The 15,972-nt window shown below is 54.8% G+C and overlaps 2 protein-coding genes across 5 annotated transcripts; one reads left to right on the top strand and one right to left on the bottom strand.

Moving 5' to 3' along the window:
- Positions 1 to 29: 29 nt before the first annotated feature.
- Ppt2 (palmitoyl-protein thioesterase 2) lies at positions 30 to 14,645 on the bottom strand. Of its 4 annotated transcripts, none has more exons than XM_076558262.1 (9): positions 14,410 to 14,645; positions 8,891 to 9,081; positions 8,514 to 8,667; positions 8,003 to 8,098; positions 7,811 to 7,918; positions 5,647 to 5,730; positions 5,479 to 5,563; positions 1,053 to 1,107; positions 30 to 842 (listed from the first exon to the last, which is right to left on the bottom strand). In XM_076558262.1, the coding sequence occupies exons 1-9, from the start codon at positions 14,603 to 14,605 to the stop codon at positions 699 to 701; spliced, it is 1,113 nt and encodes a 370-aa protein (XP_076414377.1). In that variant the 5' UTR covers positions 14,606 to 14,645; the 3' UTR covers positions 30 to 698. The 4 variants fall into 4 exon arrangements, with proteins under 4 accessions (XP_076414377.1, XP_042122338.1, XP_015844490.1 ...); XM_042266404.2 differs by lacking the exon at positions 14,410 to 14,645 and adding an exon at positions 12,676 to 12,772; XM_015989004.3 differs by lacking the exon at positions 14,410 to 14,645 and adding an exon at positions 10,167 to 11,527.
- Positions 11,659 to 15,198, top strand: Prrt1 (proline rich transmembrane protein 1). Its single transcript, XM_006995563.4, has 4 exons — positions 11,659 to 11,809; positions 12,738 to 13,276; positions 13,839 to 14,024; positions 14,162 to 15,198. The coding sequence occupies exons 1-4, from the start codon at positions 11,791 to 11,793 to the stop codon at positions 14,336 to 14,338; spliced, it is 921 nt and encodes a 306-aa protein (XP_006995625.1). The 5' UTR covers positions 11,659 to 11,790; the 3' UTR covers positions 14,339 to 15,198.
- Positions 15,199 to 15,972: the final 774 nt, after the last annotated feature.

The following is a 15,972-nucleotide window of genomic DNA, read 5'->3' as shown; positions in this document are numbered from 1 at the left end:
CTTCACCTGGGAATAAGCCAAGCCACACATTATGAGGAAATGGAACTTTATTTCTATAAATACAGAGAACACCCGCTCAAGGGTAGTTAAAAGAGGGTCTGGGGCCTCAAAGAACCTAGGCTCCCAGGGGATACCCCAACACTGATCATAGGGACTGGGGGATCCCCAAACCTGAGATGGGCCTTGCAGGCCACAGATATTCCCCAACACTGACACGTCAAAAGTGGGACCGTCCCGGTAGGGGAACCGCAGAACCCCTCTTACGGGCGGGCGTCCCTCTCGGCGGGGAGGCTGGCGGCAGGGAAGTGAGGAAAAGGGAACACGGGGTAACAGAAGCTAAAAATGTCCTGAGTGGCCTGGAAGGAGACCCCTGTGGTGGGCAGGGGCTGGGCCCTCCTCCGGTACAGCCAGACCCGGAGGAGGAGGAGCAGCAGCGTGAAGCCCGTTAGAAACCTGGTGCTCACGTCCCAACCTCGGCCCTGGGAGAAAGAGGGCGCATGGAGATGTCCCCAGATGAGGACATGAGGTAGGGGACCAGGACTTGTCATTCACAGAGGAGCAGAGGGGAGGATTCAGGGAGCCCTGGTGGGGTGGGGCAGTGTGGGGGCGATGAGGTGGTCACAGGCGTGCCAGAGCCTGGCATCTGCTTCCCAAGGCCACCACTTGGTCTCTGGGCTGGGGAATTCCTGAGGACATCTTCAGGAGAGCCACGGTTCAATGCAACTATCATAGAGCGTGCGATTGGAGTGCCAGGTGGTATGAGAGATCCCAGCCACCGGACACCTCACTATGGCCCCCCGGGCCAAGAGAGACTTCAACCCAAAGGAGTCTCGCAGATAAACCTTCAAGGTAGGTGGAAGGGCGTGGAGACACGGGGGGAAAAGAGACAAAGTGAGGTACTGCTGCTGTCCAAACCCCACCCCACCCCCACCACCCCCACACCCTCACTTCCCCGGCCCCATAAGGCAGACCCTGCAACTCGGGGGTCAGAGGCAGAAAGTCCAGAATGAAGCGGAACAATGGAAGGAGAAAAGTTGTCCCTGGGGGCTTACCGGCTGCTCCTCCATCTCCAAGACCGTCTCGTTGGCGTCATAGAAACCAAAGAAGCTGCAGAAAGATTTGAAGGGAGGATGTCAGGAGAGCAAGGAAAACTAATGTGCACCGGTGTCTCATAGACTCAGAGCCCCGGGGAGATGGGCAGCATGGGGGACACTCGGAATCTCTGAGGAACTAGGCACGGTGACAACCTTGAGAGGTGAAAGCACAAGTATGCCGTGTTCGAGGCCAGAGGGGGCTACACGAGACCCTGTCTCAAACAACTCCTAAGAACAATTCCTGATTTGAAGAATGTAAGTGCTGGAAAGCTAGTTCAAAGGCTAAGAGCACTGGCTGCTTTCCCAGAGGACTCAGGTTCCAGCATCCATGTGGTGCTTCACAACCATCTGTAACTCCAGTTCCAGGCAATCCATACCATCTTATGGCCTTCCTGGACATCAGGCATGCACGTGGTACATCAATGCAGGCAAATCACTCATACACATACAAGAATGTAAGTTTGGGGGCTGGAGAGGTGGCTCAGCAGATCCCAAGTGCTGGCTGCTCTCCCCGAGGGCACCTGCCACCTGCACTCACACATGCACACATCCCCCTGCAGACACATCAACATATGACTCAAAGTAATAAATCTTTTAAAAAGGAATTCAAGAACAAAGTGTGGTGGTGTATGTCTACAATCTCAGCACAGGCAAGAAGATCTCTGTGAGTTCAAGGCCAACCTGGTCTACAGAGTGTGTTTTAGGACAGCCAGGGCTATGTAGAGACAGTCTATCTTAAAAACCAAACAATTAAACACAGAAAAACATGCCTAGCATAGATACTAGATTCAACACTCACTACTGCAAATAAGTCAATCAGTCCTTTTTGCAGGGTCTCACTGTGACCCCTACGTTGACCTTGATTCTCTTACATTCTTGTGAGTGCTGAGAGGAGAGGTGTGTGGTACCATGTTTAGCTTAATTTTTATTATTATTTTTTTAATCATGTAGTGTTCTGCCTGCATGTATGCCTGAATACCAGAAGAGGGCACCAGATCTCATTATAAATAGTTGTGAGCCACCATGTGGTTGCTGGATTTGAACTCAGGACCTCTGGAAGAGCAGCCAGTGCTCTTAACCACTGAGCCATCTCTCCAGCCTTAGTTTTTTAATTTTTACTTAATTTTTTTTTGAAGTAGCATCTCATCATGTAACCTTGGCTGGCCTATAACTCAGAGATCTAGCTTCCTCTGACTCCAGGGTGCTATGATTAAAGGCGTATGCAGCCATGCCCAGCTAAAATCTAATGTTGGGTACATGCCATGCTATGGAGGTCAGAGGACACCTTTGGGGTTCACTCCTCGAATTTTTACAGGGTTTCCAGGGATTAAGCTCAAGTGGCCAGGCACTTCACAGACTCAGCCAATTTTTTTTTTTAATTAAAGAATATTGCCAGATGTAGTAGTGTATACATTTAATTCCAGCACCCAGGAGGCAGCAGCTGGAGGATCTCTGTGCATTCCAGGACAGCCAGGGCTATACAGTGTGAGACCCTGTCTCAAAAAAGAAAAAAAAAAAATACAAGTAGACCCTCTGTCAATAACTTGACAAATGCTAACGGTTAAAATTCTAGGAGTTGGGGGCTGGAGAGATGGCCCAGAGGTTAAGAACACTGGCTGCTCTTCCAGAGGACCTGGGTTCAATTCCCAGCACCCGCATGGCAGCACAAAACTGTCTGAAACTATAGTTCCAGGGGACCCAACACCCTCACACAGACATGAATGCAGACAAAACACCAATGCACATAAAATTGAACTTTTTCAGAAACTTGTAAATTCTAAGATTGGGTATGTAGTTGAGTTGGTAGAGTGACTACCTAGCATGCCTGAAGTCCTGGGTTGATTCCCAGCATAAACTTTAACTGTACAAACTTTCACATAGTAACAAATGTCTGTATCCTTGGCTATACAACAAATTTGAGGCCAGCCTGGAATACATGACACTGTCTCAAACTAAAAACTAAAAAAATCATCACTTCTGCCCACCTACCTATCAACCTATATGCTCTTTCTTTCCTCCTGGTGCTAAGAGTTAAACCCAAGAGCTGGGTGAGGTGGCACAGGCCTTTAATCCCAGCACTCAAGAGCCAGAGGCAGGAGAATGTCTGTGAGTTCAAGGCCAGCCTTGTCAGAGCTACACTCGGAAACCCTGTCTCCAAATACAAACAGAATAATCACACCCAGAGCTTCAGCATGGTAGCCAAATACTCTGAGCTATATCCTCTCAGCTTATTATCTGTTAGCTTATTGTTTTTGAGCAGTTTCACTTGGTAGCCCAGGGTAGCCACAAACACAATAAATATCCCTCCACCTCTGTCTCCAAGGTACTAGGATGACAGTTATGACCACCATGCTCAGCTATGGTTTGTCACGGAAAGAACCAGCTCAAAGGCCTGACGTTGGCCTACAAGGGTTCAGGGTGACCACGGCCAGCTACCTCGTTCCCCTCCTCTGGCTCTCCTGACACTGCCTTCCCCAATCCCCACGGGGCTCTGCTAGGCCCTCCCTTCCTCGGGCTTGTTCAGATGGCAGCTCCTTTGAGGACATTTCCCTGACCGCAGGCCACAGCAGGCCCCTGGCTATTTTCTTTGCGCCTGCCACGGTATTTCTAATTTAGTGTATAAAGAGCAGGACACCAGGGACTTGCTTTGCCATTGCTTTCCCACGGCCCAGAACAGCACCTGGGCACACACAGTGTGCAATAAATACTTGTTGAGTAAATTCCAGGTGACACTCCCAGACCAACTCATCATGACGCACCACAGAAGCAGGTGTGAGAGCTACGGAGCTATCGGCTTTCCCGAGGAATGAGACGGAGGGGCTGAGGTTGATGCTCTGGCGCAGAGCGGCAGGGAATGTGATAGAGTGGCCGGGACCTTGATCTCACACTGTACTGATGTCAGTGCCCTGGCTTTGGTTTTCTAGCTTTTTGAGTCAGGGTCTCTGAGCTTTTTGAGTCATAGCTCTGACTATCCTGGAACTCACTAGGAAGACCGGGCTGGCCTTAAACTCAGAGATCCACCTGCCTCTGCTTCCCAAGTTCTGGAATAAAGGCATGGCACCACCTCGCCTGGTGCTATGAGTTTGATGCTGTGGACCCTGATAAACCATCTCTGCAACCTCCTCAGAATCCATGATTAAGGGCCGGAGAGATGGCTCAGTGGTTAAGAGCACTGGCTGCTCTGCCAGAGGACCTGAGTTCAATTCCCAGCAACCACATGGTGGCTCACAGCCATGTGTAATGAGATCTGGCACCCTCTCCTGGCCTGCAGGAGTACATGCAGACAGGAAATTGTAAACATAAGAAATCTTAAAAAAAAAAAAATCACACACACACACACACACACAAATCCATGATTACTTCAAAATTATGTGTGCATGAATATTCATGGGTCTTATGTAGCCCAGACTGGCCTTGTATTCACTATGTAGTGCCTTGAACTTCGGATCCTCCTCCTCTACGTCCTGAGTGCTGGGATGGAACCCAGGCATGACAGGCCAGCACTGTACCAGCTGAGCCACATCTCCGGCTGCCAGTATCAAAAGACTTCTTTCTTTTTCAAGATTTATGTGTCCAGTGTTCTTTTGGCCAGAAGAGGGCACCAGATTTCATCATGGATACTTGTGAGCCGGTGTGTGGTTGCTGGGAATTGAACTCAGGACCTCTGGAAGAGCAGCCAGTGCTCGTAACCTCTGAGTCAATCTCCAGCCCCTCAAAAGACTTTCTATACCAGAAAGTTTTTTTTTTTGTATGTCAGTGGTGGTGGTGTTTTGCTTTTTGACACAGGTGTCTCAAAAAACAGCCCTGAATGGCCTGAACCAGAGATCCACCTGCCTCTGCCTCCTGAGTGCTGGAATTAAACATATCAGTTTTTTGTGTGTTTTGGTGAAAGGGTCTCATTATGTTGCCCAGATTCATTCTGAACTCTTGGGCTCAAGTGATCTTGCCTCAGACTCAAACATTTCTACCCCCTAACCCCCCCCCCCTTTTTTTTAAAGACAGGGTTTTTTTCTGTGTAACAGCCTTGGATCTCCTAAAACTCACTCTGTAGACCAGGCTGACCTTGAACTCACAGAGACCCGCCTGCCTCTGCCTCCCAAGCGCTGTGTGCCACCACCGCCCTGCAGACTTAGGCATTTCTACAAGGGTCAGATATGCAGAACACTTGCCTAGCATGTGTAAGCCCCTGGATCTGATCCCCAGCACTGCCAGAAAGAAAGAGGGAGACGCGAATGTAGTAATCATGTCTGTCACTTGGGAGGTAAAGGCAAGAGGTCAAGCCTGGGCTACACACTGCCCCCCCCACCCCGTCTCTAAAAGAACATCTGTTGTATATAGGGGACACTAACAGGCCAGATCTTCAGCCTCTACAGCCCCTTGTTACCTAGATTGCCAGGGAGTAATGACTCCATCGTCAGGACCCCCAATCAGCACCAGGCGGCCCAGTCGGAGAAAGTTCTTCCGCCACACTGTAGAGATGGGGAGACAGGGTCAGCCACAGGGCTCAGGCTGGGATAGAAACAAGAGGGGCAGAGCTGGGGTGGGGCCTTACCAGTGGCATTGGGATGGTCTCTCTCCCCATTGATGAGGGCCAGGAAGCTGCTGGCATTGAGGTACAAGTCGTCATGGTGAGGATCTGAGTGCAAACAGTAGTTAGGGAGACAGCTGGGGTGTAGCGCAGCATGCCTGGGGCCCTGGGATGTGACCCCCCACATCCTGCATAAACTGACATGGGCGGCCCACACCTCTAATACTGGAGCTCAGGATGTTACGTCAGGAGGATCAGTTCAGAGTCATCCTTGGCTACATAGAGTTCACGTGGGCTGGAGGGATGGCTCAGGGGTTGAGAGCACTGGCTGCTCTTCCATGACTCTGGTTCAACTCCCAGCACCCCCACACGGTGGCTCACAACTGTCTGAACTCCAGTCCCAGGGGATCCAATGCCTTCTTCTGGCCTCCACAGGCAACAGGCATGCATGTAGTGCACATATATGCAGAAAAACACCCATACACATAACATTTAAAAAATTTTTTAAAAAGAAGGAAAAAAAACATAATGGAAGGGAAGACTGGATGGTCAGTAAGGAGACGAAAGTAACGGTGAAGATCGGGGCTGGAGAGATAACGCAGTGGTTAAGACTTCTAGCCAGGCAGTGGTGGCGCACGCCTTTAATCCCAGCGCTCAAGGGAGGCAGAGGCAGGCAGATCTCTGTGAGTTCAAGGCCAGCCTGGTCTACAAAGTGAGAGCCAGGACAGGCACCAAAACTACACAGAGAAACCCTGTCTCGAAAAACCAAAAAAAAAAAAAAAAAAAAGACTTCTCACTGCTCTTCTGAAGGTCCTGAGTTCCATTCCCAGCACCCACATGGCAGCTCACAGCTGTCTGATGCCCTCTGCTGGTGTGCAGATGTACATGCAGACAAAGTACCCACATACATAAAATACGTACATAAATAAATCTAATAGTGAAGACAGACATCCAGCCATACAACAGAAGGATAAAAATAACAGTCAGCACAATCCAAGGCACTTTTTGAGGTTTTTTGTTATTTTGCTTGTTTTTTGAGATGGGATCTATTTAGTACTGGCTATCCTGGAACTCAGGCTATATAATTCAGGCTGGTTTCAAACTCAGAGATCCTCCTGCCTCTATTTCCCAAGTGCTGGGATTAAATAGGTGTATCAGCACTCCTGGCCTGGGAAACACTTTTATGTGGCAACCTGTGTGAGCTAGTGATTGTATGTCTGTGGTTTTTCAGACAGAGTTTCTCTGTGTAACAATTCTGGCTGTCCTGGAACTCCCTCTGTAAACCAGGCTAGGCTCAAACTCACTGAGATCCGCCTGCCTCTGCCTCCCAAGTGCTGGGATTAAAGGCGTGGACCACCACCGCCTGGCGAGCCAGTGATTGTTAAAAGTTTTTTACTCTCATTAATTTAATGATTATAACCATGTCACAAGGTCCATGCTACATTATAGAAGGAGACTTGGTCCCAGAAAGCTAAGTAACGTGCCCAAGGTTACCCCACGAAGTCAGACTCAACCCCTAATCTGGCCCCAGCACCCAGGCACACTACCCTACACCAGAAGTTGGCCCCTAATGGACCAAATCCAGTCTGTTATTTGTTTCCGTAAAAGTAACAGCCACTCACTCATATGGCCTGTGATCCACATCGTAGCAAATGAGCAATGGTGGAGAGAATGGATTTCTGAAAGTTGCCCTCTGACCTCCATGTATGTGCCGTAAATTCATTCATGAACACATACACAGAGAGAGAGACAGAGAGAGAGAGAGTAATAATAATGATAATCCATTAATTTTTTTAAAGAAAAATTTTGTGCCCGGTGGGGGTGGTGGCGGCAGCAGTGGCGCACGCCTTTAATCCCAGCACTCAGGAAGCAGAGGCAGGCGGATCTCTGTGAGTTCAAGGCCAGCCTGGTCTACAGAGTGAGTTCCAGGGCAGGCACGAAAACTACACAGAGAAACCCTGTCTCGGAAAAAAACAAAACAAAACAAAACAAAAAAACATTTTTTTGCACCAGACTACACTCTCTGAGGCAACTGGGTGCCTTGCAGACAACATCCTGAACAGCACCTGTTTGATTTATCAAGTTACTGATAAACGGGACCTGCTGCTTTGGTTATGGTGGAGGTGGGCGCAGCCTCCCCTCCACGGCGCCACGTCCACGAAGGCTCCGGGCGGCACCCTCCGCTTACCGTGCCAGTAGTTGCAGATGGAAAATTCTTGGCCCCAGGGACTGTAGCAGACCCGATAGAGGTTGGACCGCATGGATGTGGGGAAGAGCCACTTCAGATAGTCTGTGTCTGAGAAAAGAAAGGAGCGCCGTGTGGCCCCAGCCCTCTGTGCCCGCACATGGTGGCTTCTATGAACCCACATTGCCCACTCACCTCCATACTGTCCCATCTGCGGGGAAGAGAGGGAGATGAAAGAATCCACATTGTGCTCGTCCATGACGCACAGCAAAGCTCGGCACACCAGGCCTCCTGGAGGCAGAGCAACAACATTGCAAGTGGCCTTAGGAACGGGGACCGCCGTGACCCTTGCTCTGGTCTCTCGAAATACTAACTTAAAAGAATGGGATCCAAGACTAAAGTCACACCCTGTGCCCGCAAGCCACGTGTCACGTGACAGAGCCAAGCTACAGAGTCTAGGCCTCCGACCAACAGAGAGGCTTTTAGCTGCTCTTCAAATCCTTAGCTGTAAGAACCATGGGGAACGGGGATGGAAGGAGGCCTCCCTCCCCTTGGGACACACCGGGGGAGGACAGGTGCTGAGGGAAGCCAGAAAACGGAGGCTCAGACCAGAGCTATGCAGTTCAGAAAAGCAAACGCCGGGAAAGCCTTAGATAAGGGTCAAGCTCGAACAAGGCTTGGGAGTCCGAGTGTGTGTGTCGCCTACCCTGGGAGTAGCAGATGAGATGCACCCCTTCAGGGGCCTTTTCCATGATGGGGGCCACAGCATCTCGGAACCCTTGCACCTGTTCCCACAAGGGCCGCAAGCTCTCTCTGCCATCGAAGAGATCGAGCACTGTCACCACAGTCCCGGGGTGTGTCTGTGGGAAAGGGGCAATGCAGCCACTGGGGTTGGACTAGGACGGCCACGTGCATTCACTGGGCTTGCTGGAACCAGGAACCCCCGTCCCCCAAATCTCCCCACGGTAGTAGCAGTACCCCGAGGAGCCGGCCTAGAGGGGTTGTCTTTCAGCTGCCCACGCTTCCTCCCCAACCACTACAGCTGCTCCTCCAACACCCTCGGCCCGGCGGCCCCCGACAGACCTCGTTGATATAGTCCAGCAGGTGGCGGAAGCTGTAGGAACTGTCAAAAAGCCCGTGCACCACGATCACTGGCTTGTAGGACCCGCGGTGGGGTGCGGGGGCTGCGGGCATCAGCAGTCGCAAGAACGGCAGAAGGAGCAAAGCCCACGCCGAAGGAAGCCTCTGCCTCCATAGCCCTGGCATGCTCCCACCTGAGAAGAAACGAAGGGCTGTGAGGGAAGCGACACCCCCCCTACACGGTCCCAATAGACTCCCAGCAACCTCCGGCCTCCGCGCCTATACCAGGTCCTTGTCACAATAGCCTACTTTTAACTTACTCCAGTTTGTTCTGCACAAACACACCCCCTACCACCTCGGTGCACTAATGCTCACCCTAAGTCCCGCCCCCAACTTGGCGCTCAAGGGACTTAGTCCCTAGGCCCAGGATCTTCCGTAAGCATCACCTCGGCCATGCACAACTCGGGGTTCTGCAACGGCCCCCGAGCAGCAGCCCAGGCCCCACGGAGAGTGGAAACTCCCACCTGGCCTGGGTCTGGAGGCTTCGCTCCGCCAGCTGTTTACTTGTACCCAGTCTGGAATCCACGGGGTAGGAGGCAAAGGGGGACCAGGAGAGCGCGCAAGGGGGGATGACGGGTGGCAGGGGGGTGCTGCTCGGGGTCGCGCAAAGCCGTCACGTCCGGGGCTTTCCCTGACAACAGAGAGAGCGTTCCCTGCAACGCGGACAGCGGACCGGAGGGGCAATGGAACATTCCATTGCACCCAAGGAGATGGGGAGGAAACGGGCGGAGCGATCCATTCAACCGGAAGGGGAGAAGCTACAGCAAAGATAATCGGCTATCTAAAGAAGGCTTTCCCAGCCGCCCAGGGGTGCGACTTCTCCTCCCTGATGCGCCCCACTTTCCAACCCAGTCTGCCTGGCTTTGCAGCCGAGCCCGAATTTCTCGTCCCAAGGGGGGATGGGAGGGTAGGACGCTATCCCAGCGTCTAGCTGGACGCCAGGCGAGTGACAGGCCCGCGTGCCCGGCGGACCGCAGCCGGAGCGGCCCTCTTCCGGCTCCTGTCTGCCCTCCCGCTCCGGATCAGCGCCTTACAACTCTTCACTCTGAAGTGCGTGTTGTGCCCTTGTCTCCGGAGACGCCGAGAGTCCTTCAGGCCCCTCGAGTGCCGTGCAGCCTGGCCCAGTTTCTCTGGCCCTGCTTTTATCTCCGCGTTCATGACCAACCCTTCGTGACCCACCTTCCATGGGCGTAGGGCCCCGGGGGCTGCAAGGACTCACCACCGGATTGCCACCAGTCTTTCCACTCTGAGTGACCCCAATAATCTGCTGCTCAGATCCCTGCAGGCTGCTGGCGACACCGACCCTGTTACTGCTGCCAGACTTCCGCGCTGCGGGCGCTGGCACCACTCGGCCTACCCGTGACCCCTGCGCACACCCCGAGTGCCCCAGGATGGCCTTTACCCGTCAGGGCTTTTACTTATCAGTTAAATAAGTTTCCAGGATTTCTGAGCATGCCTGAGCCTCCCGCCCTGTACTCAGGATTTTTGCTCAGTCTAAACTCGACTCTCAATAAATAAAACAAACCCAGAGCATATATAGTGAAGACGGTGTGGGAGGGATGGGTCCGGGTTCTCTCTGATCCATCCACGCTTGAAAAACCAGAACCACCGGTATAAGGCGTGATGTAAAAATTTCTAAGACCTGGGACCGGCACAAGACGCGTCTGGGACTGCTCGGCCTGGAGGGGTTCCGTCCTAAGGCAACTGCCTCGGGCGAGGGTTGGGAAATTCTAAAAGGGGAAGGGCATTTCTGATTCTCCTGCTAGGTTTCTGCAAAAGGCCCAACTGGTGTAATCTCTACAGACTGCCTATCCTCACTCTACCTCCCCACCCACGCCCTTCCAAGACACAAAAAGCAAATAAAAGACTTTTAAGTCACCACTGCGTCTCGGGTTGACTCCGGAGGTGGATCAGCGTCTTGGGGCGGGAGGAGAGGGGGGCAGGGGGTGCTGTAGGGCATGGAGAGACTGCTGACGGCCCAAGAACTCTTCAGCCCCCACAAGCACGCTTTCTTAAACCTGCCTGTCACAGACAAGCAATTACATCCGGCTTCCCCTTGCTAAAGCATTTCGGCTCTTTAACCCTGGAGGAAGAAGGTACCTGTGCATCCCCACAGGCACTTTCTCTCCGTTTCCTCCGCCAGCTTCAAATTACAGACCTGAGCTTCTACCTCACAGCGGGGAAGACAGGCCCACCCAGGCCGTCTACCTGGGGGACTTTTCAGGCTCTGGTGGTTCCCAGCTCTGCACCATTCTCTCTCACACCCGGGTCTGTCCCTAACTGGAGGAGCCTAGAGCGGTCTTGCAGGAAGCTCTGAGAGGGCCTGAGGAAAGAACGCCTTGGACCCGCCGGGTCTGGAGATAAGTGGGGTGAACCCTTTGAACTGGCTTCCCACAATACAATCACTACAGCGAGTCTTTGAGGGAGAGACTCGAGAGAGTTCTCTCTCCCTCCCTCATTCTCTTAGTCCCACCCGCCTCGCCTGGTCTTGCCTCCCGGTTTCCATGACAACTCCAAGGGAGCCTAAACTGGGGGCTTGAATGCCAGGGTGAGAGGAGGAAAGAGGTGGTCCAAGAGCAGAGGGAACGAGTGTGTGTTTGCGGGGGGACTTCTGAAGCCCTCCCCCTCCCTCGCCTCGGTCCCTTTAAGCTCCCCCCCCTTTGCCACCCTCCCTCGGCTTGCCCCCCTCCGACTCTGTCTTCATCTCTCCATCTCTGCGCTGCCGCCGCCGCCGCCGCCGCCGCCGCCGCCGCTGCCGGCTGCGCCATCCCGGACCCAGACTCCTGCACCAGCCAGGGGGCCCTGACACCTGCTTCAGAGACCCTGTCCCAGCAATTGCAAACATGTCATCGGAAAAGTCAGGTAAAAAAGAAAAATCCCAATACCCTCCCCAACACCATCCCCTCCATCATCTCCCGTCTGCCCCCCCCCACTTGCCCTAACCCCTTTCTTTGACCCCCTCTGGGGTGTTGTATGGTGGCTCCGCTCCATCCGCTTCTCTCCGCGGGTACCCCCACCTCCACCCCTCCTCTTTCTGTCTCATCTTTCTCTTCCTTTCTTTGGGTCAGTCTGCCTCTGTGCCTTGTCAACAACATGGGGGGGGGGGCAGGTCGAGGAGGAGAGGAAGGCACAGCCAGGTACTGCAGGGACAGCATCACTGGGAGTGACAGATGGACAATCCCTGGTTCACTGGCATGGAGACACCCAGTGGAGAGAGAACGACGCCTTGATCTGATGGGGGTTGTCAGGGAAGTAAAATCTAGAAGACTTTTTTTTCCCCCTGAGACGAGATTTCCCTATGTAGCCCAGGCTGGCCTTGAACTCCCCAGTTCCTCATCCTCCTGCCTCTGTTTCCCAAGTACTGGGATTCCAGGCATGAACCACCATGACCAGTCCCAGAAGACTTTTTTTTTTTTTTTAATGGCCCTCCGAACAGAGGCCATGAGATTCCCAGGTAACCCCCCGCCTGTTTCCCCACTGAAGGAAAGTGGAAGTGTCATCCACATAAAAACCGGGCACGCAGGAAGAGGAGCAGAGCAGAGGGACAGCCCTGAGACAGCCCTGGATGAGGTCGTGTGGGTGACGACCGTGGGGAGCTGGGGAAGAGTTGTGACGGAGGGCAGGCGGCCTAGATACCACCCCTCCCTGACCCCAAATGGGAGCTGTCATCTCCCGGGTCGGTCTCTCCCTTGATACTTCTCCATCTCTGACTGTCTGGTGTTTCTTACCTTCTGATCTCGGGCTGTTTTCTCTCTCTCTCCTTATCCTCTCCTCTGCTTTCCGTGGCCAGGCCTTCCAGACTCAGTTCCCCACACTTCACCGCCGCCCTACAATGCCCCCCAGCCTCCGGCCGAGCCCCCCATCCCGCCGCCACAAACGGCCCCCTCCTCGCACCACCACCACCACCACCACTACCACCAGTCTGGCACTGCCACCCTCCCGCGCTTAGGGGCAGGTGGCCTGGCCTCTGCCGCGGCCGGCGCTCAGCGTGGCCCTTCGTCCTCCGCCACGCTGCCGCGGCCCCCTCACCATGCCCCGCCCGGTCCCGGCGCTGGGGCTCCCCCGCCCGGCTGTGCTACCTTACCCCGCATGCCACCCGACCCTTATCTGCAGGAGACGCGCTTCGAGGGCCCACTTCCCCCACCACCGCCGGCGGCTGCCGCCCCGCCCCCGCCAGCGCCAGCCCCGACGGCCCAGGCCCCGGGCTTTGTGGTGCCCACGCACGCGGGGGCGGTGGGCACGCTGCCGCTGGGGGGCTACGTGGCGCCCGGCTACCCGCTGCAGCTGCAGCCCTGCACTGCCTATGTTCCGGTGTACCCGGTGGGCACGGTGAGTGAGTGTGGGGCCGACGGGACCTAGGAGGAGAGGGCGGGAGGCAGGTGCAACAGGCACATGCGGGGAGCTGGGAGAGAGGAGAGAGCGGAATAGAACCGGACCCAACGGTGTTCTGGGAACAAACCCGAGACAGAGGAGTGGAGAGGGAAGGGATTGTGGGTGGGGAGGTGGGGGGGCTGGTGGGGGGGCATCTTCGGGGATCAGAGGTCAAGGCGTGGGAGGTGGTTCAAAAGTCAAGACCTGAAAGAAGGAGACCGCTTGCGGGGAGAGGACGAAAGGGAACCTGGGAAGCCAGGGGTAGAAAATGCAAAGCCTAGCCCTGGGGATGTGAGGAGGATGGACACGAGACCCGAAGTGCAGAACAAGCCTTGCAAGAGCGCAGAAACTTCCACCGAGGCCTAGGCCGATTTTACTACCAGGAAGGATGGGGTGTTCATCTCCCCCCCCCCTAAACCTTAGGATCGTGTTTTTAGAAACCCCTCTGCCAGCTGCCCGGCCGCTGGCAAGCAGCGAGTGTAGGCGTGACGGCCCTTTCCCCCCACTGTCCCTCCCACAGCCCTACGCAGGCGGGACCCCCGGGGGCCCGGGAGTGACCTCCACGCTGCCCCCGCCGCCCCAGGGCCCAGGGCTGGCTCTGCTAGAGCCCAGGCGCCCGCCGCACGACTACATGCCCATCGCCGTGCTGACCACCATCTGCTGCTTCTGGCCTACAGGCATCATCGCCATCTTCAAGGCCGTGCAGGTGTGTGGGGCGGGGGCGGACAGGAAAAGCCTAGGCAGACCCGGGATTCCTTAGCCATTCTGGGCATATTCTTAGAGGGAGGCTGCGACGGGTAAGCCGTGGCTCTCTGACCCTCTTCCCGCACCCCTCCCCGGTAGGTGCGCACGGCCTTGGCCCGCGGAGACATGGTGTCCGCCGAGATCGCTTCACGCGAGGCCCGGAACTTCTCATTCATCTCCCTGGCCGTGGGCATCGCAGCCATGGTGCTCTGTACCATCCTCACGGTCGTCATCATCATCGCCGCCCAGCACCACGAAAACTACTGGGACCCCTAAACACGTCCCCGTCTCGGCCCCACTCTGTGCCCCCCAACCTCCCAGGCGCGTCGTGCCGTCCTGCCGCCTACCCAACGCGCGCCCTGCACATCCTCCTGTGGCCGCCGGACTTCCAGACATCATAAACTCCGCCCCCTCGGGATCTCGGGCCCAGCGAGTGCGCTCCGAATCCAGTTCCTCAGGAACCTCTCCAAAACCCACATCCCCAGCGGCCCTGGAATCCAGGCCAAACACCGAGCCCCGAGTCGCCCCAGTTCCCCACCCCATCAAAGTGCAATGCCGGGGGCGGGGCTCTGCTGGTCTCCGATCCCCCATAGGGAGTCAGGTCCCCGAAGCCCCGCCTCCTCTATAGGCCCCGCCCCCAATCCTCACAAACCCCGCCTCCAGGTCGGCAGGCTCCGCCTTCTTTTCTTCCTTGCGGGGTGATTTAGTCTTGTTGATTTGGGTTTTTGAATTCAGGCCCAGCCTACAGACGGACGGACGGACGGACGCTTCCCCCTACCCCTCTAAGAGAGGACTCAGCCCTGGGAGAACTGCAACCCCACTCTGGTTCGGATTTTTGCCAATGCGGATGTCTCTTTCTACTTATTTTCCTGCTAATTCCAGAACTCCTGTTTTGTTGGTTTTGGAGTGAGATGTGGGAAGTTTCTGGTTTAGTACCCTCACCCTGGAAAAGGAACCAAGTCCCTGCAATGTAAATACTCTTTCTACCTGTGCCAACCCCTGGGCAGCGGGGCAGAAGGATTCAGGAAGGGAGGCTGCGCACCCCGCTCCCTCAACCCTAGACTTGTTTTGATCTGTGTGTGCGTGTGTGTGAACTTCCGAAAGACGGTATTAAAGACACTTTAGTGGATTTATCACCCGCAGCTCCAGAGTTCGGAGAACACCCTGGCGTTCTGTTCCCTTTTCACTTTTCATCTTGTCATTTTTTTTTTCCTCCGCGGGGGAGGGGAGCGGGGCTGGCCGGCAAATACAAAAGCGGAAGGAGATAGTTTCCTATGATAGCAGAGAAAAGAGGGTCCCCCAGCCAGGCTTGCTGTAGGTCTACAGCCAGGCGTTCAAAGCTACACTCTACTTTATATAGAAAGTTAGAGGTCATTCTGTGCTGTGTTAAACCTTATCTGAAAAGAGAGAAGAGACCAAACCGGAGAAGACCTGGAGGGTTGTTCTCAATCCTGCTTTCCTGCTCCCCTCTGGAATGGGGACCGGAGACTTCCCGAAGGAAGAAGGTGGTAGACCAGTTAGGCTGATCAAGGCTGGGATGACAGGAACAAGGGGAGAACACCACAGGCCCACAGTGTCCCCGGCCTGGGGCTGGACAACGTGCAGCAGAGTCCCGTGTGAAGGCAAGCTCAGGCAAGGAGCAGAGAGCTGTGGGGACCCTGGGGAGAGCGCTAACAGAGCCTCTACACCTGGGCCACTTGCCCTAGCTCACCCTGAGCCAGCGGGGCCTCTGTGAGAGGGGACGGGGACAAGCAGGGCGGGTGTCTGGTTTCACTGCACACATGGAGAACAAGGTGTCACCCAGCTTTGTTCATTCATAAGGCACGGCCAGGACACACAGGGTGGCTGGTGAGATATGCTCAGACCAGGCTGCGACCCCAAATCCAGACAGAAAACCTTGTACTGAGGCC

The sequence above is a fragment of the Peromyscus maniculatus genome, chromosome 21 (genome assembly GCF_049852395.1).
Source record: "Peromyscus maniculatus bairdii isolate BWxNUB_F1_BW_parent chromosome 21, HU_Pman_BW_mat_3.1, whole genome shotgun sequence".
Classification (NCBI taxonomy): domain Eukaryota; kingdom Metazoa; phylum Chordata; class Mammalia; order Rodentia; family Cricetidae; genus Peromyscus; species Peromyscus maniculatus.
The sequence above is the reverse complement of the archived record's forward strand: the minus strand, read 5'-3'. Positions and strand labels throughout refer to the sequence as shown.